This window comes from Penicillium vulpinum (genome assembly GCF_028829585.1).
Source record: "Penicillium vulpinum strain IBT 29486 chromosome Unknown utg000003l_segment0_segment0, whole genome shotgun sequence".
Classification (NCBI taxonomy): Eukaryota; Fungi; Ascomycota; class Eurotiomycetes; order Eurotiales; family Aspergillaceae; genus Penicillium; species Penicillium vulpinum.
In genome coordinates, this window is record NW_026643243.1 from 2,573,314 (window position 1) to 2,598,043 (window position 24,730).

At 47.3% G+C, this 24,730-nt stretch overlaps 9 protein-coding genes across 9 annotated transcripts; 4 read left to right on the top strand and 5 right to left on the bottom strand.

Annotated features, from left to right (window-relative positions):
* Positions 1–581: 581 nt before the first annotated feature.
* Positions 582–1,253, top strand: N7479_006088 (uncharacterized protein; the record flags this gene model as incomplete). Its single annotated transcript, XM_057253784.1, has 1 exon — positions 582–1,253. One exon carries the CDS (start codon positions 582–584, stop codon positions 1,251–1,253), a length of 672 nt encoding a protein of 223 aa, XP_057107646.1.
* A 1,033-nt stretch (positions 1,254–2,286) lies between these two features.
* Positions 2,287–3,379, bottom strand: N7479_006089 (S1/P1 nuclease; the record flags this gene model as incomplete). Its single annotated transcript, XM_057253785.1, has 2 exons — positions 2,287–3,190; positions 3,249–3,379. The coding sequence occupies 2 exons, from the start codon at positions 3,377–3,379 to the stop codon at positions 2,287–2,289; spliced, it is 1,035 nt and encodes a 344-aa protein (XP_057107647.1).
* A 3,893-nt stretch (positions 3,380–7,272) lies between these two features.
* On the bottom strand, positions 7,273–7,935 carry N7479_006090 (glutathione S-transferase family protein; the record flags this gene model as incomplete). Its single annotated transcript, XM_057253786.1, has 1 exon — positions 7,273–7,935. One exon carries the CDS (start codon positions 7,933–7,935, stop codon positions 7,273–7,275), a length of 663 nt encoding a protein of 220 aa, XP_057107648.1.
* Positions 7,936–10,436: 2,501 nt separating this feature from the next.
* Positions 10,437–10,670, top strand: N7479_006091 (uncharacterized protein; the record flags this gene model as incomplete). Its single annotated transcript, XM_057253787.1, has 1 exon — positions 10,437–10,670. One exon carries the CDS (start codon positions 10,437–10,439, stop codon positions 10,668–10,670), a length of 234 nt encoding a protein of 77 aa, XP_057107649.1.
* Positions 10,671–11,190: 520 nt separating this feature from the next.
* N7479_006092 (putative sister chromatid cohesion factor (Chl12)) lies at positions 11,191–14,457 on the bottom strand (the record flags this gene model as incomplete). Its single annotated transcript, XM_057253788.1, has 3 exons — positions 11,191–11,602; positions 11,660–14,183; positions 14,238–14,457. 3 exons carry the CDS (start codon positions 14,455–14,457, stop codon positions 11,191–11,193), a joined length of 3,156 nt encoding a protein of 1,051 aa, XP_057107650.1.
* Positions 14,458–14,852: 395 nt separating this feature from the next.
* Positions 14,853–16,041, bottom strand: N7479_006093 (electron transfer flavoprotein subunit alpha/FixB family protein; the record flags this gene model as incomplete). The annotated part of the gene is made up of 3 exons (XM_057253789.1): positions 14,853–15,430; positions 15,490–15,658; positions 15,736–16,041. 3 exons carry the CDS (start codon positions 16,039–16,041, stop codon positions 14,853–14,855), a joined length of 1,053 nt encoding a protein of 350 aa, XP_057107651.1.
* A 374-nt stretch (positions 16,042–16,415) lies between these two features.
* On the bottom strand, positions 16,416–17,670 carry N7479_006094 (uncharacterized protein; the record flags this gene model as incomplete). Its single annotated transcript, XM_057253790.1, has 2 exons — positions 16,416–17,540; positions 17,599–17,670. The coding sequence occupies 2 exons, from the start codon at positions 17,668–17,670 to the stop codon at positions 16,416–16,418; spliced, it is 1,197 nt and encodes a 398-aa protein (XP_057107652.1).
* A 3,351-nt stretch (positions 17,671–21,021) lies between these two features.
* Positions 21,022–21,280, top strand: N7479_006095 (uncharacterized protein; the record flags this gene model as incomplete). The annotated part of the gene is made up of 2 exons (XM_057253791.1): positions 21,022–21,069; positions 21,149–21,280. Coding segments are annotated over 2 exons (180 nt in total), but the record flags the coding sequence as incomplete, so codon positions are not given.
* Positions 21,281–21,580: 300 nt separating this feature from the next.
* On the top strand, positions 21,581–22,973 carry sun1 (SUN family protein UTH1; the record flags this gene model as incomplete). The annotated part of the gene is made up of 2 exons (XM_057253792.1): positions 21,581–22,864; positions 22,929–22,973. 2 exons carry the CDS (start codon positions 21,581–21,583, stop codon positions 22,971–22,973), a joined length of 1,329 nt encoding a protein of 442 aa, XP_057107654.1.
* Positions 22,974–24,730: the final 1,757 nt, after the last annotated feature.

Consider the following 24,730-nt stretch of genomic DNA (forward strand, 5'->3'; position numbering starts at 1 on the left):
ATCAACACTCTGCGTATGCCTGCAGTTCCGGTTACAAAGACATCATCAAGCTAGAGCCAGTGAGATGTTTGAGGTGCCGCCACAGCCTTTCAGTCCCGTTCCCGGATCCCGGGGACGGAGCTCCACACAAAAACCGAGCTGTATATTGATTTATACTTATTATATTGACCTCCGAAGTGGGGAACGATGTGAAAGTCGACATGTCGACTGATGTATCAAAAGAAGGGCGGTGTAAACAGCAGAATAAACAAAATAAAACAAAACAGTCCCCATAGCAAGCCATACCAATAGTGGCATACAAATAGTTGCAAAAGAAAAATCGTCAAACTAATCTTGCAAATTAAGAAGCCTAGCCTCCGGACTAATTATTACATGTAAATACTTAGATACCCTTTTTTTTTTGAAATTTACTTTCCTCATCACACCTAGCAATGAGTTTTGCTAGGAGTGTCCCCAGGTTATTTCGAAACTTCACCTCACCTTTTGTCGCGTCACGCACATTCCCCAGGCAAAGAAACTGGTATCGGAAAACTGCTCAACCTTTTTCCACAGCAAATACTACTCCCAACCTCCTAAATCAAATGGAAAAACACGCTCACCCTGCTCAATTCCCCCCGGTACAGAACCTATCTCCACGCATCCCGACCAGGAGTGCCCAATTCAACAATGCCGACCAAATCGAGCAATATCTCCACGAAGACGGCCATCGCGCCTGGGGGTTCGTCATATACCGATGTAACTACGAGAGCAACACGGCCTGGGAGGTATTTATGCGTCGTCTACTCGCCAACACTGAGGAGACGCTAGAAGGGGAAGGGGGCCTTGATTTACTTGATAATCTGGCTGTGACTGTGTTTGAGGATTCGAGTTTCGACGGGGCCCCTGCGGCGGTGGTTAGGGACCATTTCGAGCGGTGGGCGGCGACTGCAGCCCAGCAGGAACAAGGTACCGGCCCGGGAATGTCGGAACGATACTTGTGCTGTATTCAAGTTACGCGGGATGTTTTAGACTCGGTTCTCGCTGGTGAGGACGGGTTTGTGCGTCTGATTCGGGGGGATTGGAGGGAGTATGATCCGTACGAGGAGGGGGAGAGGTTAGAGGAGGAACAGGAGGCGCTTGAGGGGTGCACCTTGGAAGATGTAGGATGGATGCAGGTTCCATTTGATGGTGTGATGGTTATTCCTTGGTATTACTTGCGTGGCTGTGCTTGGGAGAGAGAGTATCGTCGTCCGCCCACGATTGCTTGTTTCTAGTCTTCTTTGGTCTAGACAATTGATCTCGATATACATACCTTTCCAATTAGGGACATGCCTAACTCCATGGACCGTTTTCGTGAATTTCACATCAAATTCTACTAACGATTTGGTTTGAGCATTATGACCGGATCTAAATCATTTCGAGCCAAAGGCTCTAGGGGTAATTCTCTTGTTTGTTTCACTAGTTATTCAGAGTTCCGTGAGATTATTGCTTTCATTACTTTGGTCTTGCCAACATTCGTGTTATCGCAGAGACAAGGACTGAAGGAGGTTTACGATTCTCATGCGATCCAGAAAGAAAACTGCTAGCTATATTCGTATCCATGGCTTTTTAGGTGATGAACTTGATATCATCGTTATCTCCTTCGGTATGTAATTCGATCTTGAAGGTCAGTATTCCCCAATGCTTTACTTCTTCAATGCCAACACACCCAGAGCCCAAGGCAGGGTGTTATATTCATTTCTGGCACTGGGATTGTGCTCCTTGTATAGGAGCTGCAGGTCGCATAGATCGATAGTCATTGTCGGGTCAGAATTCTGGAGAAAAGCAGTTTCTCGGATGACCATATATTAATTAGTGTTAGTGGGATCACTTGATGTTCGGCATAAAGCGAGGCTGGGAAGATAAAAACGGAGGGGGGGAAAAAGGGTACTTACAGCTTTTTTTGTCATGATATAAAATGTACATTTTACTTTACAGGCTGAATATTTGCGTGAGGAATATTCAGGTGGGTGAATATCCCTAAGGATGCCCTGAATAGAGCGGTGAACCGCTCACGCGCGAACCGTAAGCGCTATGTGATCACTACCTTACTCTCACTGTTGTATGTTTTTGATTTTTTAGATAAATGGAAATGGTATTGCTACTCTATAGAGGTAAGGAACTCGCGAGCGATATCTATCTTATATTTAGCTAGCAAGGATGTGGTTGTATCAAAAATGGTCCTGGAACAAGAATTGCTGGCCTCAGACAGCGAGCTAGATCCAGAACATATATTATCTCCTTTCGATCACACATTTCATCGCAGAATCAATGACTGTGCTCACGTCCCTCTGATTTACAGCATGATCCTCCCATAGCAGCTCTAACCAGATTTGCGCGACTCAGTTGACGAGACTCGAGCGACCCGCGGACAAACTCGGGCTCAGGAGCTGCATCCCGGGGCCCTTTGTCGGATTTCCCTGGCTTATGCTGCTTAGCAACTTTTTTCTTGTAGATCTGGTCAAGCCAGTTGGCCAGTCGATAGCCCGCTCTGGCGATCTGCAGCTCGATCGTGCCGATAGCGGAGTTGTAGTATCCCGGGTAGAGATCGCCAGTCTGCAGGGCAGCAGCTCCGTCCGGCATAACAACAGTACAAACAAGTGCATTCGCCTCCGACGCCCATCGGCTGGCAGTCTTGATGGTATTACTGATATCATCGCCTTTGGTCCATTTCTTAGCTTGCTTCTTGTAGGCACCGGAGCTGATTTCATCAACTAGGCTGCCAGCCCATCCCTTCGCATCGGCGAGCGAACTACCGCCAACCAGCATTGCAGGCATGTATGTATCCCAGTCTGAATGAAGGTTGTCACTGTAGTTGTTAAAGGTGACTGCGATGCCATTTCCGCCGACCTCGTAGTTCTCGTCGTGCAGTGGCTGCGCGAGATCACCGATGAAGTGCACGAGGAATTTGAGAGCTTCGGCAGTTTGGGCAGTGCTAAGTTGGCTATTGCCTGCACGCAGAGTATAATTGGCAATGGCAGAAATTGAGCAGCCTTCCTCTGGACAGTCACGCTCGTAGTCCAGGTTGCAGCTTGTTGGGGGGTCATCCATGGCATCGATGTAATGCAAGGGAGCTGACCATTTGCCGGCAGCTGTAAGGCGATAGTTGTCTGCCCAAGAAGCAATGCTTGCTAGGTATGAGTCGGAGGTGTCATTGAGAACTTGTTTTGCCCTTGAAATATGTTAGCATTGGATACTCAGGTTATTATCAAGATTTTCAGGGCACTTACCATGAAGCAGCTTCAGGAGAAATGTAATGTTGTGCAACGTAGGCAACAGTTGCGTGGCCCAATACACCCCACGCATTTGCCCCTTGAAACACCCCAAAGGTGACGAAAGCAACCTTGGAAAGAGACACCATTGTTTGGAAGCCTTTCAGGGAGGTCTCAGTATAAAGTGATTCGTGAAGTGTTTTTTTATGAAGACCATGATTGAAAATCTGGTTGCATTAAATAGTTTTCAATTGCCGGCGGTTTCCACTTGAGGCGAGTCACATTGACATGGAACCAGCCGCTGTTGCAGCAAAAAAAAGCAGCCTTTCAAGGGCTTGTCATGAGATAAGAACATAATAATTACTAGTACGATGTATGATTCGCGAACTAGATTGCGGGGTCGGCACTAAGAATGCCAGAGCCACCGGAGTCCACCGGAGTTGAAGAAGTGGTCAAAACAGCTATCTCGGTTTTCTGGAATATCTAATTTGCAATCAATATCATATGAGATAATAGATTGAGGGTATCTGTGATAGAGAAGGGGGTACGAAGTAGACACGGAATCGAATGGGAGTAAAACTTAGGGGCTATGAAGAACAAAACAGTGAACATCTTAATTAACGACCAACGCGAAATTGACAATATCAACCTTCCAAATTATGAGCCGATCTTACTTAATATACAGAGTACTCCACCTGTGAAATTGTTAAGTAAAAGAAAGCGAAAGAACTGACTATGCGACAGTAGTCCTCCAACAGTTTCAGCACGTGGTACTCGAGGGGGAGAATGGCGAACCGAAAGGCCTAGCGGCAATGGACCTAGGTGTGGAAGACGATGGTATTAGCCAATGACGAAAAAACGAGGCCAAGGAACGAGAAGCTTTGCCAAATCCGACAAGCATGCTAAGCAGCTGGTCGTGGAAAATACAATTTCAATTGAAACCGAAGTGGGGGAGGATGCAGAGCATAGGGGGAGAGTGTGAGGAAAAGAGAGGAACGTGGGAGCTGAAAGGTGGAGGGTGCACTTCACTACTTTCATTATACATTTTTCTTGTCTATGAGTTTTCGGGTTTGTGGGCTTCACGAGATGTAAAAAATGGGCTGATTCCACACTTCTACAGATTAGCCTCTGTATACTCCCTAGGAGGGATCCCAGCTCGGCGTGCTTCGAGTTCTTGCTTCAGTTAGATGAAGCGCCTGCATGGTTATACGCAACTACTCTGTAGTTATACTATAAGTTAATTGAACTTTGATTGATTGATCCACTCTTGCTTGCAGTAAACATTTCTTCCGACAACTGTGCCACCTGACTTCCTGGGCAGCATTGTTCTTCACTCTTTATCGGATTGAAGATGATCAGTATTGCCCCCATATTTGCGGGATATTTCTGCTCAAATTGAGCCACAATTCGATATCACTTTGCAAGTTTACCTATGTCTCTGAGGCCGTAACTTCTAGAGTGACGGTGGACATTCGCGCATGTCAATCTGGTACTTTCGACAGTTCCGTCCATGAGATGCCTCCTAACACTGTGGGGCTCAAGTGAAAGGTAACTGCGATAGGAGCTTCGTGATCAAGCAGGAGCGAGGACACTGCTTGCCTGTACGTCCATTTCAATTGTTGCTCCTTGAAGATTTGGATGACTTTATCGAACCTCATGGGTCACCGAACTTCCTCAATCATGAAAAAAGCCACAATGGATTGGGCTTGTACCGGATTTGCCAACTTGATCAAGAGGAGATTCTTCATTATTTGGAAGAGAAAAAATAGGTCTCGTATCTGGGTTAAGGAAGTCGTGTTGAACATCTGGGATTTCGACGTAGAAAAGGCACCATTCGGCTGTTTTATCTAGCGAAGGTTGCTTGCTGTCTCCTAGGGATAACAGAATTGGCGTGTATTGTAGCTATGGATCAAGCACCGACCGACGTGGAAGCCTCCCAATGGAGGATCCTCCATTGAAGAAAGAGGAAAGTCTTAAAAGCTGCGTTGTCTGGGGACTACTCTCAAAGATCTCTCATATTTGCTGCACTCTGCTTTTTATTTTTATCCGTACCGTTCTAAAGTCACTTGCTTCAAATACTAGGCAGAAGTCTAATAAAATTTGACTGCGAGGTAATTCAACACATGTCGTGCATCCGACGGTAGTCATGTGCAGTCACCAAAGCAACAACATGAAAAACGCTGCCAAGCACAGCAAATTTATGCCAAAGCTGATGTGAATGACCCCAAATATCAAAGGTCCCGGGGCTCAATCTCTCTGGAAATCGACAGACGAAAACACTCACTCCGATCATGAGGGAGAGAGCCTCTGCAATATACCACCTAGCCCCAATATCAACGCTCGCGCGAGTCCAACCCAACTCAATCACACTTTGGAGAATGGGTAGCATGGCAGAAATAGCGATTAAAGAGAATACACCCCCTCGCAGAGTCCTCATTTTGCTGCCTCCATCGCCGGTATCAAATAAAGTGATTGCAGCGCTAATCCCCGAGAAGACATTGAGTCCCCAATACACCCGCTGAATGAAGGGCCTGCAATAAAATGCATAATATGTCATAGAGGTACCAGCTCCGAGGGCGAGAAAACAGATGCCAAGAATATCCATTTTACCCCAGAGATGATGGATATTGTACGAGTGGCTTCTTAAGGTGTGAAATCCAGCACTGAGGCCAAAGCAGATGGTTGCTGAGGTCAAGAAGGACCCGAAAGCGAATACATCGCCGCGGTTGAAATTAGAGACTTTTGAAACCGAGTCGGAATGATATAGAGTTGAACCAACCACAACAAAGGCTATCGAGCCCAGAAGATGGGTCCAAATGTTCATTGTTTCCATGTGTAAACAACGCCACAGACGCAAAGATCGTTTGTAGGAATATGTGGGCATCGGATGGCCTTCCAAGATATAGTCATTATCCCGCAGCCATTCTGGAATCACATCTTTGCTTTCAATATTTGGCCAGTACTGATTATTATCTGGCTTTAACGTGGCCGAGGTCTCTGTCAACAATCGGGAGTTTTCGAGGGGGGGGCCGTGTCACGCGTTGGATCATTCTTGCAGTCTTCCAAACATCTGAATTTGTTAAGAACTGCAGAAACTATAAATTGGAGGAAGCGTAGGAAAATCGGGGAATATTTTAAGCCACGAACTGATTTTAGCGGATATTTTTCTCCCAAATCTCTAAGCGCCCTGTTTTCGCGCGCGACACGCGACCCTTCCAATTGTCGTTAGGCATAAAATTTTGGGGATCACATAAAGCAGCGAGAAAGGTGAGCACCAAATACCTCCATACTAGTCTTCTAATCTTCTACAAACCTCTAGAGCTATGAACTTTATAACTACTCCCAACCTCCAGTACAAAAGATTACGCCCAATTTCACTGGTTTTATGATATTTCTATCCAAATTTTCCCTCTTGTCCGCGAGGCTCATTTCGGTCGTATGATCTACGTCTCTAGTCCCTATGGATCACAATACGGAACCGTATAGATCCTTGTCATACCACTTGGGTGTACGGAGACTTCCGTATTGTTCCCAAATCTGACACTCTGGGCCAAATAGTGCTACACGCACTTCGCTCTCCTGTACGCCCCGCAAATCCATCCTACCAAACGGGGCTGACCGCTTACAGTGACCCAAGGCACTACAACAAAGCTTACAGGCATCCTTTTATAATACAACATACGTTCGAAGCCACAGTTCGTGGATATTCCCCAAGAAAGATGGGTGAAGACCCGATTGCTAGCTGACTGGGACATAGGAGTTAATCAAAAACGAGTATATCCCACTAGAATCAAAGAATGGGGCCTCATTGACAAAGGCTTCGACAGCCTTTAAGCCGACGGAAAGTTCGAGTGGGCAAACGAACATACCCCGAGTGGCTACCTAGTATTCAGACGAGAAGTCTGCTACGGAGGAATGATCAATGACTTGGCTCTTACTCCTTGGGATATGCCAGTCACATAGACAAATCCAATTAAAACGTAATAATTTTTCAATTCAGTTTTTTCTATCCACTTCGCAAATATTCCCATATCAAATTCATCTAGGGCTTCGCAGAAGCCTTAGCCCGACCCTCAACCGACTTAGCAATAGCAGGACGTTCCTGCATCCGCTTCAACCAAGCAGCAACATTGGGGAAATCCCTCTCCATATCTGTCTCAACATCAAGCTTATACTCGATGAAAACCACATACCAAGGAATGAAAGCAATATCAGCATATGAGAACTTGTCATCGACGAGATACTGCTTCCCCTGGAGGGTGCGGTCGAGAACGCCAGAAACACGGCGGATTTCGTTGACGTAGCGGTCAATTGCGCTTTGCACCCTCTCTGAGTGGACTCGGGTGAACCAGACAGCCTGGCCGAAGTATGGACCTTGACCAGACATCTGGAAATGGAGCCATTGCTTGGCCAGGTAGTAGTCCTTGGAACCAGTGGCAAAGCTGATGGTGTTTTCCTTGTCGTATGTGTCAACCAGGTATTCGACAATTGCACCAGATTCCCATAGGGTGATGTCGGTGTTTGGGTCTTCAATTGCAGGGACACGACCGTTGGGATTGATAGACTGAAATGGCTCTTTCTTCATTTCTGGGAATTGGATGATCTTGTGGATGTAGGGAATTTTCAGCTCTTCCAGGACCATGATCACTTTCCAGGGATTGGGGCCTGGGCCATGTCCCCAGACGGTGATGGGCTTGAGAGACATTGTTTTGGTTTTGGTAGGATAGATTATTTAGATTGAAAGGAATTTATAGAAAGTGAGTGAAAATGATCTATCAGACCAGGAACTGGAACTCTCTTAAATCAAGCTTCTGTCCCCCCACCTATCTCCTCACCTCGCAATTCTTCTTATCTATTATTAATCTCGAATTTTCATTGATTTTCATTGGAAGGGGGCTGCAAGGAGGTCCCCGGCGGTTCAAAAACTGCCCCCAGTGGAACCTGAAGCTGACAAATGGCCCAGAGGACCGAGCCATGGATGGAAGGCTTGGGAACGTCCAGAGCGCGAAATTGTATTCACGTCGATGCAGTTGCAATACTTCATGTGTACCAGCAAAAACCGGTGTTGCTGCCAAGTTGAACTGTTAGGTATCTGCGATGACCGGTGGCCCCTGGGGTGCATAGGGGACCTGCAGGTGGCCTCGGGGAAGTCCGGAAAGTATTAGTAATCATATTGATATTGGAAGGTTCCACCACAAGGTCGAACGGCCATGCCAAAGCTCATAGCTTGGAATAAGAAAATCACCATAAAATAATTTGGGGGCGAGGAGAGAAGAGCCAATTGCAAAAACTAATGTGGGTATGAAAAGTACATTAACATAGCATAGTTGATACTTAGACTGTTTCATGACTCAGAATATTCGAGCATCCCATGGGTTTCTTCATCACAACTGTCTGAGATCAAATGACTCTTTCTAGCATTTGAAAGAAAGTCTAACGCGTCACTCAATGACTCTACATCCTTGTGGGGGAACTTGAAAATGGGTCGAATGCACCATATTCGTGGGGAAGACTGTGGATGCTTCCAAGGCCGCAGGGCGTGCTAGTCAGAATATCAAAAGAGATAAGGATTATAGAAATAATGATTCCTCTTATCGAGTGATGTAAATAGGGCTAGAATCCATATAACGAAGTAGAAACAAGGTTGACAGCCACATCGATCGGACTCGATCGGACTAACACCCCTTCCCGCCAAATATACTCCGATACTTATTGTGCTTACATGGCCCTGCGGAATTGTCTATCCGAAAAGTACTCCGTATTTTGAATCTTACATAGCATTTTATTATATTGGCGTGATCAAGAGTTTGAGAACTTAATATCGGACTAAAAATCCACATGTTCGGACTTAACATCGGACTACCCACATCCCATGTTCTACACCGTACGGAGTAGTTGTACGTAGTAACTTCCAGACTAAAAAATACCTGGCAAAAATCCTCTAGTCATCTCCGAGTCATTTCAAGTATTCATTCTTTATTCTTTGATTTCAAATTTGCAATGTCTTCGTCCTAGGTTTATTGTGAAGCCGCAAACAACCCCGCTCTTTGAGTCATCCCAAGCCACTTCGTAGACGGTAATGCCTTAGCATACGAAGTAGTCCTTGGGACGTAATGCTTGAAAATCAAGCATGAGATCAGATCACCCTCGGAGACTAGTGTCCAGGTAGTTTATACCACAAAAGGGCTCATTTTTACCAGTGGCTCTAAAGCAGGCTATTGTTACCCGACACGGAAGGCTATCCTCGCACTACAGAGTACACTCTATGTATATTCTATTATATCTAAGATAATATATAATCTTCCATATGCGCCTAGATTGCCATCCATAATAAATCTAAAGCTGTCTAGGACAAGTTCTAGGCCTCAACTCCGAAACAAGAAAATATCGGCATTAGTATCAGCCTCAAGGCACGGTCTAACACGTGGATAGTAAAACGCATCAAACCCAAAGCCATTCGGGCACTGAAAACTGACTGCGCCCTTTCATACTATTTCTGAACGCGGAACTTCTCACGAGGTATCAAAGGGCGTGCCAATGAATTACTGAATTAGGAACCCGCCCTGTTCGGGGTCATCATTTAGGCAGAGAGGATGGATACACATGCGCTAGAGGGATATTCTTGATTTTCCATTCATATATTCCATTGGACAATTCTAAATCGATTATTTATTAGATATTCTTAGCTTTTCACTCCAGCCCCTAACCTCGTGTAGTCCGATTAGTAATTTCAACTCCGATCCTTACTCCGATCCTTAGCGTCCCCATAGGGCGGCTGTGACTCCCTGACGCCGTGCTTTAGGCTTTTCTGTGTGGGTTTTACAGACTCAATGCTTCTAGATTTGTATACTATGGCCGATATAGTGGGGCTTTGGCGTTTTGAGATTTTCTTTTCTCTCGGAGTGACAAGCTGGTACGGAGTAAACGATGTGCTTGGTGATCACCCGACATCTTTATATAAAGACTCGATGATAGTCCCTTAGAAAGAAACATTCCATTCCAATTCATTGCAAAAGCATTAGATCCCAAAGATCTGAAAAGTGACATCTTTCTTGCACCTTTCTCCCGAACTACAAACGCCAGACCAATTCATATTTCGTTTATATCTATACCTCCATTGTCAACGAACCCTCCATATATCTTCTCGGGCAATCCTCCAAAATCACCCCAAAAGACACACACGCTAAGCGTCAAATACCACCCAAAATGTTCAGCAATTCCTCCAACTCGTCTTCCAAGACCATATCGAGCGCAGCCTCAACACACTCCACTGTCTCCACAGCGACAACTCTCAATACATCCGATGCATCAACCAAGAACCACAAGTGGTACTCGCTCAGGTCGAAGTCTTTGAGCTCCAATTTCAATAATGATGCTGCCAACATTGAGAAGAAGAAGCTGCACAACGAGGCTCTTGCCACATACTTGAGCATGCGTTAAGTTGTTTCGAAGCAATAGATACTTCTGCGCCGACTATATATCCGCGCGATCGATCCACTGGCCATACCTCCCTCCATTTGATACTTCAGCCTCACTTCTTTTTTCTTGTCTTTTTTGTGCTTTGCCCTTTCGCTTCAACGATGGAATGATTTGGATACCTCATACTATGTTTAATAATCTGTGATTCACACTAATGTCTCAATGTGTTTTGTCTTTATGGCGACTTTCAACAGTCATTGCCTGGGCTGTTTGGCTGTTTGGTTGGTTCATTTGTCGATGCTCAAATATGCCTGAAAATAGATGAAAAGCTCTTATTCTTGATTTCTTTCTCAAAATCTGGTCTCATTCAAGTGAAGTTCTGATCTCCACTTCAAACATTAATCAAGTAAAGTAGTAATGTCTGGTATTCAATATCTCGTAGAAAACAGTGGTCATCATGAAAGCAACAAAAGCATGAGAAAAAACTCCAGTACACCATGACAAACGCTCAAATGAGGCAACTTGGAACTCAATGCATATATTACAGCCCAGCCATCAACTCCCCCATAGATATCGGTTTCCGGACCGCATTCGAGAAGCCTTCATGGAAAGTAACCCAGACTTTCCGTCCAGCCTTGGACGACTCATCGGCCCAGCCATCTGCGTCGTTTGGATCATTAGGCCGTGGCGTAGGCTGCTCAATCATCCGACCAAAGAAGTCGCGTTTGACAGCCGCATCCCGTATTGCTTTGGCTGCGGCATCAGCGGAATTCCCAGGACCCTTGACGCCGAGTCTAGATACACTCATGGCATCAGGCTGCTTGCGCGCCGTCGCCTTGCGATACTCTTGGTCTAGCACCTGGCGGACGGCATACCGCACCGGCGCTGTACCACCCGAAGCCTCGATAGTGCTACCTTTGATTTTCGAGAAGACAACAAGTGAGTCGATTGCTCTGTTTGAGGGTTTATTAGCTTTGTGTGTTTCAAGAAATATTTAGAATCCCACTCACGGTTCCATTCTGTACGCCCATCCACCGTGGCTTCCTTCGTGTTCAACTCGGACTTTCTCAAAGGTTACGCCCATTCCGGTCATGACACGCACGGTAGATTGGACAAGCGCACGTTCGGACTCTTTGCGGACGGTGGCGGTGCTTCTTTGCTCTCCATTTCCACGGATGATGACTGGCTTGACGTCTGGTGACAGCATGCGGATCAAGTAAGGTACTAGATCTATGATTATACTTTCATTCGACCGGAAAAGGCGAGCCATAGGTGCCGAAAAAGAGGCTTGGAATGCAATCATGGCAGCACGGTTTTGCTTTTGTGCTTCGAAGGCAGCAAAATCGGCTTTTGGTCCTGAGAAAGGATGGGGCTCTTCGATCTCCTCGTCATCCTCGTTATTATCATCCTCAGTGGTTCTGCCAGTAGCCGTAGCAAATAGATGGTGGAATGCGACAACCGACTGGCTGAGGTATGGGATCAGTTCCCACTCTTGAGAAGAATGGACTTTCGAACTGATTGAGTCATGGAAATGAAGCCAGTCGTGGGCGGCATTAGGTTTGGAGAAATAATTATCATCCTGGTATTGCTGGATGGGATATGAAGCGAAGCAGTCCGATACACAACGGTCATGATCACCGCTGGAATCTACCATTTCGCGCAGTCGGTTGATTGCGTGTCGCTTGCGCAGATCCGCCACGCCAACAGGAACACGGCTGTTGGTGGTGTCAAAGCGATCTTGGAAACTCATGCCAGCAGGAGCATCTGAGAAGCCAGCTCCTTCTGTGAACACACGGTTCACAATCTCACGAACACCTCCACGACTTAACTCTTTGAAGAATGCGGAACCCTCAGCCGATGCATTGAGGACTCGATTCTCCAGCCAGTTCCGCGTCAGTCTGAGAGAGGATGGTAACGACTCGTTTCGAAGCTTTTGCGCCACGAATTCTGCGGCAACAAGAACGCTACGAATATCGCCCTCGGCAGACCCTTGGGTTTTGGCATTGCGATTTCGTTTGCTCGCCATACCCCAGGCTGCTTCACAGAGCCTTCGAGCGCCATCGCTGTCACAGGGGATGCCTTCGCGGCCGAATATAATCTTGACTCGTTGAACAACATTTTCCAATGGTGCTTGGCGGACATTGATCATCTCTGCAATGGACGACGCCCTGAGAGGTCGGAGACTACTGTGATACAGGTCATTGCAAACCAAAATCAACGGCCGCATGAATCTGAAGTTGTCACCCTTCCGCTTCTTGCCTTTATTGCCCTCCGAAGCCCATTTCGCGTTCCGTTGGTCAAGCAAAACAAGGTCAATGAGGGCCTTCATGAAACCGCCCTCACCACCACTTCCAGAACCACCAGTGACACCGTCGACTTCGTCCACCACGACACATACGGGTTTACCGGCACGGCGGACCTTTTTCTCACCAATCTCCACGTTCATACCTTTGACGTTCTCCGTTCCCAGCGCATCACGAATACGGCCTTTGACCACATCCCTGCTACGGTCATCACTTGCATTGATTTCAAGCACTTCGAAGCCAGCCTGTCTGGCACATACATGCGCTAATGTCGTCTTTCCAAGTCCAGGAGGACCACTCAATAAGAGAACCTTTCGATGGATGTATTCTTCTTCATCCTCATGTGCAGGCTTCTTCGATCGAGACTTCGCTAGACCAGGAAACACAATTGGCTCCCACGCCTTGAGCCAGCGTAGGACTGATCGATGGGTGCGTTCATCTCCAATAAGATCGGTGAATTTACGAGCACGGTATTTCTCTGTCCACATTGAAGAGTCTATCTTCTTCTGCTTTGAGCTCACGTTGTTCGGTTCGACGGTTTGCTGGACTTGGGATCGGGGAATTGTGTTCATGGGCTTTTTCTCGTTGGCGGCATCGTCGAGCAACTTGTGGATGTCGATACCATAATAACTCTTTGTCGCCTTTCCGGGTTCTGTCTCTGACCGGCTGGCGATCATTGCTTTATAGGAGACAGAGGCCTGAACCTTCCTTTGCGGGATGTTATGGGTCTTGCCAGCACAAGTCTTGATCTGGAACCTCTTGGGGGCCGTTGGAGCAGGCCGAGGTGTCAGTTGAAGCAGTGTTCGGGAAGAGCTAGATGTAGCATTGGTCGTCCCATTCAATCCCGTAGATGCTGGCTGCCGTGTCAGTATACTAGGGAGTTCCGCCGGAGGCTCCTCGAAGTAATGCCCAGGTAGGTCATGTTGATCCTTCGGCTGCTCGTCCCGGAAAGCAGCAAGGTCGTTTTCTTCATCATCGTCATCATCATCGACAAAGCCTCCAACCATGCGCTGGCGCTTAGGCTCTGTCGGCTGCACGCCTGCCTCCACACTTGTGACTTTCCTCTTCTGCGAATCGTTGGTTGCATTGCCAGACGTGGGTGCAAGCGCCCCCGGAGATGCTATGAACGGCATTCTCGAAACTGGCGGCGAGGATGGCATAAAAGAGAGATTTCGAATAGGAGTGTGAGAAAGCGGTCTCGGGGTCGTAACGTTCTTCGTCGGCGTATCTACTATGTGGTTGTCAGTGCTATTATGCCAGGCAACGAGGGATTGTGATCGCAAACCAGGTTGTATGTCGCTTTCACTGCGAAACACATCAGATAGATCCCACGCTCGATGCTGAATCACTACTCGGTTGCGGGTTTGTTCGCGGCGGTGCAGGTGGATTGCCTCGAGATCGTCAGAGAACGATTCGGACGGAGGGTTTGGGTTGCCAAGACCTTCAGAGTGGAGGTGAAGGGCAGGATCGAACGAGGATAGGAATGATGGCGAGGAGGGAAGCATTCAAGCGTTCAGACATCTCATGTCATTGAATGGCCTCCGGCATAATTCCCCTCTGATAGACGCGCGACGCGTGAAAACGCGCTAGTCCCGTTTTGGCCGCATAGTCTTTTTACAGGCTCTTCTTCAAGAGTGTCTCTCCAAATGTACTCAACCAATGTTTGATTTGTAGACTAGATTGTTCTAAAGGTAAAGTACGAAGATGAAGGAATTCGGTTATTTCCAATTATATTGAAATCAGATCAAAAATGGAAATTTGGTATTGTACTGAACCAATGTTGGTTCTAGTCCTCTAATCAATGGTATACTGTACGTTTCATTTAACAGAAAAAAAAGGTGCATGCATCAGCCTGGCCGATAGGTCGTGATACAAAAGAGAAAGTAGTCGTGCAACCAAATTAGGCGCTCTTGACCTTCTCGGTCAGCTCAGGCACCTTGTCAAACAGGTCACCGACAAGGCCAACATCGGCAATCTGGAAAATGGGGGCCTCGGCATCCTTGTTGATGGCAGCAATGACCTTGCTGTCCTTCATACCAGCCAAGTGCTGGATAGCACCGGAGATACCAGCACAGAGGTACAGCTGAGGAGCCACGTTCTTACCAGTCTGGCCGACCTGCAGACTATTATCGGCGAAGCCACTGTCAACAGCAGCACGCGAAGCACCAATAGCAGCGCCGAGGGCATCCGCCAGCGGAAGCATGATGCGGTCAAACTCCTCCTTTGACTTCAAGCCTCGACCTCCAGACACGACACGGGCGGCTGTGGCGAGTTCCGGGCGCTCGGATTTGGTCAATTCCTCGGACACCCACTCGGTCATCGCGGGGACATTAGGGTCCGCTCCGTCGACGACCTCGGCGGAGCCGCCCTCGATCTCCACATCCTGGAAGGCTGTGCCTCGCACTGTGATGACCTTGACGTTGTCCGTTGACTGGACGGTCAGAATGGCGTTACCGGCGTAGATGGGACGGACGAAAGCTGAATTATGATTAGCGGCCGGATCACATGTCAAACTTCTTCCTCGGCTATTCACATACTGTCCTCGCTTTCGATACCGGTGATATCTGAAATTTGTTGCACATCCAAGAGAGCAGCCACGCGGGGCAACAGACTCTTTCCGAAGGCAGAGTGGCCTGCAACAACGTGGGTGAATTCGCCCTTCTTAATGTTCTCGACGAGAAGAGGGGCGTAGTTTTCGGGGAGGCCCTATCGCGCAAGAAACCCAATTATTAGTTAAGATTCCTTCTACAGAAATTGATTTCCGAGAATGCTGGTGGATATACCTTCTCGTATGCGTCATTATCCACGGCCAAAACCTTTTCAATACCCTTAACTTTAGCAGCCTCGGCAGCAGAGGTGCCCTTGACACCAGAACCGGCGATGAAACCCGTTACTGAGCCACCGAGCTTCAGTGCGGCCGCAATCGCGGACAAAGATGAAGACTCAAGCTTGCCATTGCGTTGCTCGAGAACGGCGAGGGTGGAGAGGAGACGTGCAAGCGCTGAAGAAGCGGGCTGGCTCAGCTTCCGGGTGGGTTGGAGCTGAGAGCGGGCAACCCGCAGGACAGAGTGCCGAGCGATTGGAATCATATTGACAACTTGGTGGAATGAGTTGGCGTTGTTCTTCCAGGCGTGGGGAGAAGAGCAAGATTGAAGCTCGGCGATTCACGGTGATGTGACTTCGGATGGCTATCGTCGGGATGCCAAGACTAGCTCCCCGAGGTCGGACTCGGTTAATGCGGCGATTATATAGCCTGACTATTCTTCAAAGTAACGCATGCGACGGCGATGGAAAGATAGAAATATAAAAGGGGCTTAATCTATTTCTCTGTTATTCTTTAGTTTATCTACTATTAGGATAATTTCAATTACTAGCGTAATATAAATTGTCGGAACAATAGACACGTGATATTTTGTACGCCAGAAATACCTTTACATGCAGAAAACATTAAGAGCTATAACAATCATGAAGTCGACTTTCTCTTCTTCTTGCCGCCAGTCTTCGTTGCGGCGGGTTTGCTTGTGTCGCCATCCTCAAGAGCCTGAGCCTTGAGCTGCTGGAGCTTCTCTTTCCGCGCAGCCATGGACGCAGCCTCTTCCTCGTCCTCTGTTGCCTTGGTCTTCTTGGTCTTCTTCTCCTCCTCAAGCAGCTTGCCGTCTCCAGCGGACTTGCGTTTCTTAGAGTCCTTGATAGCTTCAGTTTCAGGGGCAGCTTCCAACACGTTAGCATCCTCCACCCACAACTCATCAGCGAGCCAAATAGGCAGGGCCATGGTGTTGGCGCCCTTGATGTGAAGACCCTTGATGTTTCTCCAGCCCTTTGCGACAAACTTCTCGGTCAGACCGTTGACAACAGCGGCAATATTCTCAGACAACTGCTCGGCGGTGAACTTGGACGAACCAACGCGGACGGAAGCGGTGGTGGATGGTGCGAGGTGCACGGAGGCGCAGTTCAGGGTACGCTCGATCTCCTTAGCGACAATGAGAGGAGGGGCGAAAGAGGCGTGCTTCTCTTCCTTGGAGGTGACGTTGGGGGTCTTGGGTTCCTTCTTGACCCGCTTGCCGTCCACCTTCTCGATCGCGGCGATACGGATGGGAATTGGGCGCTTGCTTGACTTGTAAAAGATCTTTCCGAGACTCTGCACCAGGCGCATGGCGATGCGGTCATCAGCGAGGAAAACATCGTGCTCGGCAAACAATTGGCGTCGGCTCTCGAAGCTCTGGTAGCGGGCCTTAAGTTTAGAGAAACCAATGACCTTCTCGATGCGGGAGGAAAGGCCCTGGGGGAAGGATGGGTCGGCAATGATATCTTTAACGCCACGCTGGGGGTCGGCAGTGATCAAACAGATGCTAAGCGAGGGAGATGTGTTGAGAGAGTGAGGGATGCTGATTTTGCCGGGCTTCAGGCGGTTCTTGTCCACCACATGCTGCTTGGTGGTGAGAACGAGCCAGACTGCTTCGCTCTTAGTCGCGCTGTCCTCATCATCGGAATCATCGTCGCCAATCAGGGTCTTCTTGGTGGCGGTCTTCTCCTGTTCCTGCTGGGTGGACTTGATGTGCTTCAGCAGCGCAGTGGAAGCTTTGATGGTCTAATTAAATAAGATAAGTACTTTGCGAAACTGGATCTTGGGGGTCATTGATACTAACCTGGGGCTTGTCAAGTTGGTAAGGGGAGCCGGAGGTCACCTTCGAGGTGAGTTGAGTAGTAGAGGAGCCCATTTTAGCAAGTTGTACACTCGATGAACATCTCCAATTTTTTTGCAATCATATCGGGACTCAAAAAAAATTTGGAAGGCGGTGGCAGTTCATCCGTTCTTGGCAGTCCAGACCCCAGTTGATGCCTAAGGCATACATCGCACCGCTCTTATCAAGCAGGGGTAAGTAACTACTATGTACTCCGTATGTATTTACATATGCTTTTCAAATAAGAAGTCTGGCGATTCACTCGGGGCAATAAGCTCACAAGCCTCGTAGAAAATTTCCACGTCTAAGATGCCAAACCAAAAAAAATAAACTTGCTCTCGCAGTGGAGCGATACCGTAACCCCCTACAACATACAGAGTACAGTGGATTTTACGCCCAAAACAGAAATGAACTGGAGTCCGCCAATATACCATCTGCCGGCTCGAGCTCATTATCCACTGAATTTTATTTGGATGATAAAGGTATGGCATATGCCAATTCGCAGCATCTACAACACGGACCCAGGTACCCTAAGAACTCACGCGTGATTTTCAGATCAGACCTTACTACGGAGTATAACGACATCCGTACTCCTTGCGGAGGGCGGATTGAATCATCTATGGAACTAATGGCGAGGTAGTGGTAACGACATGTGAAATCAGATAGCGCGGCTTATACATCATATGGGTACGGCTAAAAATCTAGATCAGTGGTAGAAAAAAAGACCCTCCAGCCACAGCTCACATATGTACAGAGGTCATGGGATCCTATGGAGTAGTTACCCTGTGTACCGTGCCTCTAGGGCTGAATGTTTGGTTCCATTTTAGGGCTTTTATTGTATCCAAGGGTAACTCGGAGGCGGCTGATGAACGTGTGATGGATTACGGGATACTATGCGGCTGGGATAAGCTCTAGAGTCACGGCGATTTTAGGCTGTTTCACATTATCTAAAAATATGCACTATGGAATACTCCCTCCCTTCTCCAGAAAAAGGAATCAAAAATTGATCGCCACCTTAGTTAGTTAGTTATAGAGTGCCAAGTCCATCGCGGCTTAGGTAACTACTATTTATAGACACAAACGGGTTGGATCTCTGTGTATGTACTCCGTACTCCGTACTCCGTAGCTCGAAGCATTGTTGTAATATATGTTGATAGGTATCATGAACCATTTCCATATAACATGCCCCATTTAAACTAGCTAGGTCTTTTCGATTTTGTTTTAATACATCGTATATTGTGAAACCAGGCTTCGGCATTGACCGAAGAATGCGAGATTACCGAGGACTATGATGTACATTGTATGTTCTTCAGCCCATATTGAGACAAGCCATAGAACTAATGTAACCGATAGCTAATAGGTGCCAACAATGATATCCCGTCTATTACTTTGTACAGATGTGCGAATTTTGCAAGTAAGCCGCAATTAAATGAGAAATGGAACCTAGACGAAAATTAAATTAATTCACATGAAACGAACAGCGGTCCCCGAGGCCGAACTGTGGGCAGTCTCCGGTTTTAATATTAAAAAAAAGGCTTGAACGTTAGCAGAACGGAGTATGATATATATCAAAGTATGGAGTCATATAATATTCCTTGTACGGAGAATATTATGCATAAATAGGGAGCCACACAAGCACCCATATATAAATGTATTTGAGTAATACCTAAATGTGGTTTGAAGCAGAGAAAAAGGAGTTGGTTGGACAGATGTTACAATTGTTGCAGGCACCAGTTAAAACAAAGTTGAAAGGATCGGAATGATCGGATGACTGTGGAGCTGAATATTCGTACCCGAAAAGGCAGGTTCGATGCCTTGTTGGCTTTTTTTACTTAGTTATATATGTATGAGTACGGAGTAGTGCACGTCAAGACAAAAGCATGCCCTAATATAAGATTCCTCGGTCGAGTTTCGTTATTGTAAGGAGAAAGAGAACGTGGTACCGATATCCAATTTTTCCGAGGTTATTGATACGATAATACATTTGTATTTTTTTTTTTGTATAGTGGGACCTCCGAAATATTGGGCCAAACTAAAGTACCGATATAGACCGCCTCTGCATACCGCCTGTCTATTAAATATACTGCCAACCTCTACGGGGTACCATGCCAAGTATATACCGCGTCCCCTCCGCGTTTTCGCTCGTTCCTCTATTAATTCCTCTTTATTTAAATGCCAGTTATACCTCACATTACAATTCTACCTCGCCGGAGCCGGCGGCGTCCTAAATTAGTTTATTTAATATATGGGGGGTTTAAGCCGGCAGAATATAAAAAGGCGGTATATGCGGGTACATTAGTTTGGCCCAATATTTCGGAGGTCCCACTGTAATTCTGTGCTAGAGCGTGCTATGACGCGGACAAGGCCGTGCCGTCCACAGTAGGATTAAGATTGCTGTGGATCGACAAGTCCGTCGCCTTCTAGCTCGCCTATCATTATTCCACTGGACAAATTATCGAAAAAGTGGGTGGGCGGAGCAACTCCCGGCTGCTAGAGAGAGAGGAATATGGAGACCATGGAGAAGTGCGTGGATTTACAAATTTAAAGCGCGGAGTCGTCGTCACTACGGAGTACAGGGTGTGAAGTTTGTATAGCTCAAAGCCTATGTGTACCTAGAGAGGACTCTACTCTCCGTATCTTCTGACTAGGCGCATTCGTAAACCACCTATGTTGTGGGCTGATATTTAATTTTAGCGACCGCGTGAGCAGGTCAGATTCTGGTATATGAACTTGGTATTGGCAGACTGGAATTTGAGTACGGAGTACGGAGTACGGAGCACGGAGTAGTTAAAGAATACGAACCGGGACTAGGAACCAGGCGCTAGTACCATCAGGGGAACCCTCCTTGCCGGCTACACTGCACTGTAAGTCTTGGAAAATCTGGGCGGGGACGGAGTAGATCAGTCAGTTCAGGGTTGTCAGGGGTTCTACTTAAGTAGGATTATTACCCCTTTGTCATATGCCGAATGTCAAGAGTTGATAGCCGGGTTATAACATATAAAGATTGTAAGTATAAAGACTATAAGGGGGAAGTAACTTCAATAGCGTACTCTTATAAATTGCAACTGAAAGAATCACCCATATTGAATTCCCCTGGTACCCATGGATACGCAAGGAATTTTGACAGACCGTAAATACTGATTGGTGTACCTGAATTCTGGGGGCCCAAAGATGCGCAATCCTTACCTCTCATTGGCTCCCCTGACAGTTTTTAATCTTGTTTTAACGCCAAGCAGGAAAAAGTAAACAAAAAGAAAAGAAGAAAAAAAGAACTACCTCAACCCATGGATGTATAGTTATAAAAACTGAACTGGGGAATAAAGAAGTGAATAGTATAGAGTATGGAAACTATTGAGGAAAAAAAATATATGCCAAGCAAGTAAATAGCATCCAGACTCTTTCCAGGGTCCACTACCAAGACAAAAGGTAGGCAGTGTAAGACTTGTATGTCGAAGTATTATTATTATTCCCGTACCTGCCCCTTTTCCCGTGACTATCACACTAACGCCATTAGGACATTGACCGACTCGCCCCCCCTCCTTTTTGTCTCTCCCTGACTTCTTCTTCCCCAGTCTTTGAAATAGCAGCTCTCCTTTCTCGAAGTTTTCCCACACCCGAGGGACTCGTTCTCTCCACATTCATTTGAAAACCGCTGTCTTTTCCTCCATTGTCTACGAAAAACGCGCGACTACCCTTGATGTAGGTGCTATTTCCTATTTATCCCTACATGTTGCAATATCAGGACGCGATGTGGTGTGGTGTGGAGTATTGGGTGTTGTCAGGGAACTGTACAGACGATTGTGCAACACAACACGCGCAATATATGGTTGCAGGGACTCGATCGCATGCAAGCTACTCTACACGATGGAGCACCATTGGATGAAAAGAATTATACACGGATTTGATGCAACTAACACATCATAGTCAGCAGATTCGCACCACTACAATGAAGTTCCAGAACACCGTTGCCGTCCTGGCGACAGCTGGCCTCGCCGCCGCCCATGGCCATGGTCATGCTCACGCCCACAAGCGCGCTACTGAGACTGAGACCGTTTCAGTTCCCGGCCCAGTTGTGTATGATTTCGTTGTAATGGACCCGTCTAAGGCCGATGGTCCCCAGGCCATCACCATCGAGGAAGCCTGCGAGGGTCTCGCAAGCCATCAGCTTGAGTGGCTGGACGCCGCCGTTGCCGCTGCTTGCCCATCTAGCAGCAGCAGCAGCAGCAGCACGACCACTGTCAAACCTACCTCGAGTTCCACGACCACGTCCGTCCCAACATCGACCGCTACCGTTGCCCCTGCCATCCTCCAAGAGACCTCAGCTATTATCATCCCAGCCAGCTCGACAAGCACAGTCGTGCCCAGCTCTAGCACCACCACCACAGCTGCCGCTCCTACCAAGACCGCTTCTTCAAGCTCCAGCGGCTCCGGTGCCACCGGCCTCACTGCCGACTTCCCTGATGGTGAGATCGACTGTGGTGACTTCCCTTCGCAATACGGTGCTCTCCCTCTTGATTACCTTGGTCTTGGTGGTTACTCCGGTATCCAGTACGTCACTATATTCGATGATCTGGTCAGTGATATTGTGACCGCTGTTACTGGCGATGAGTGCCACCACGGTGCCATGTGCTCGTACGCTTGCCCACCTGGATACCAAAAGTCCCAGTGGCCCACCACCCAGGGTGCTACCGGCCAGTCCGTCGGTGGTCTCCAATGCAAGCTTGACAACAAGCTCTACCTCACCAACAAGAACTACAAGCAGCTTTGCATTCCTGGCGTTGGCGGTGTCCACGTCAAGAATCAGATGTCACACGACGTTGCCGTTTGCCGTACTGATTACCCCGGTACCGAGTCTGAGACCGTTCCTCTAGCCGCCACTCCCGGTGCTATTCACGATCTGACTTGCCCCGATGGTGACAACTACTTCTTCTGGGAGGGTAAGGTCACCTCCGCCCAGTACTACGTTAACCCCAAGGGCGTGTCCACTGAGAAGGGTTGCCAGTGGGGTGATGGCAGCGAGCCCATCGGTAACTGGGCTCCCATCAACCTTGGTGTCGGTTATACCAAGTCTGGAAAGTTCCTGTCTATCTTCCCTAACACCCCGACCACCAACGAGCTTCTCGACTTCAATGTTAAGCTTGAGGGTGACAACCTCAGCGATGAGTGCCGTTACGAGAATGGCAAGTTCTACGACTCTAAAGGTCCCATCAGCGGCAACAGCGGTTGCACGGTAAGTCTTTTGTCCTCAAGCCTCCCAGTTGTCGAATTTTTATACTAACAATACCTCTCCCCAGGTTGGTGTCACTTCCGGCAAGGCCTACTACGTCTTCTACGACTAAATGTCGCAACCACTTTTTGGTCGGCGGCAGCCCTCAGACTGCCAAGCGAAACTCGATGAGTCTTCCATGTTCGAATTACACTAGGGCGAGTAGAGCTACCGCTCTTATCTCGCTTCCCTATGTGCATCTGTCTATATTCACGGTTTCTTATTCGAAGGATCATTATTCATTTCTGTGTATCTTAAGTTCTATTTTGTTTTTATGTGTGACTGGGCTCGAAATCCAAACCTCGTTGCATGCTTTTGTTTTATTTCTTATGACCACATCTTACCCCCTGGTCAGACACATTGATGGGAGCGATATTTTTTTTATTTGATGGCTAGATTTACTTTCTTTATCTTCAAGTGCCAATCAGTTCTTGATTTCAAATCTATCCCTCGTTCCCTCCCCTTTCATTTTTGTCCTGGTGACTGAAGCTCGATTCTCCCTACCCCTGATGCTTTTCTTTGGATTCTTGGTGACCTGATTCATCCTATACTTCGCTTGAGGTGAAAATTTTGAGCTTATGGGTTGATTCAATGGGGGAATCGCGGCACACAGCTGGTTCTGTAACAGTCGGTCATCGGCTAGCCGCTCTTGACTTCTTGGCCTTGCATCCAACAGGGGGGTGATCTAGTCCAGCAGATATGCACTATCTGTTTTTTATTTTATTTGTATCTTTTTTTGTCAGCAATCTTCTTAATCCTTCGAATGATATTCCACGGCGTTCTTCTATAATTTCTCCCCCATGATCAAGTAGGCGCTAGATACTATTCCAATAGTAGTCAATGCAGGGGCCTTCTGTAAAGACACATGTCGTATAACGTGCAAGCCAGCAATGTGTGACATGTACCAACCTACATGTATGTGTCGTTGTATTTGAGCTACCTACAGTTCCCCACAACGTGAGGGACCAGCTATTTATTAGTGTGGCGGCAAGCGCTTGGAGCATGTGACACGTCGCGTACATGATGAAACGCCAGATGACCCCACTCAGTAGCTATAGCTTTAGGTAGCATGCGTAGTTCCGTCATTGCTTCTATACCTATTGTCAACAGATACAATCTCATCTAATCACACCTAAATTGCAGCCTGCTCGAAAGAAATGTGCCTGGGTAATATGAAATTTTTTGATTCACCCTAATCACGTGTCGATATGTATAAGAGCGAAGCCCTAATATATCGTGATAACTAAGGATGGAGGCGTCTTTGTAGACCAACAGCTTTGAGGTCAAAGCCCCGGTTTGACACTCTATAGAAACATCAATATACATGATTGGTCTAAGAGCCTACTTATTTGACAATATGTTTGAAATCGTTGTCCTTCATGCAAACAAGCCTCACTTTGTGCCACACAGACGACAACCAACAACACATGCTGCGCCCGACCGCTTTTCACCCCTCTGTCTTGATTTGCGACCGGGAGATATCAAATGTCAAGAATTTGTCTTTTCTAACCCATGCTTTTCTTGCGAGTTTCAACCCAAACCCCTTCAAACCCCTTACAGGACATCTACACCCACCAGGTCGGCTGTGCGCTTGATAATGGGATGCAGCGCGCCCAAGTGACGATGCCTTCAGCCAAATTCTTCAGAGAAGTCTCAAGGCATAGTCTTCCTATTTGAATACAGCGAAAGAAAGTCACTCACTCTCCCGGCAAGTCATAGACCTAAGCCCTCCCATCAGCCACACCAATTTTGTTTGCCTGGGAAACATTACCGTCAACGCAGTTCAATAATACCCTTCTTATCGATCCCTGATTAATCTTCAAGAACTCG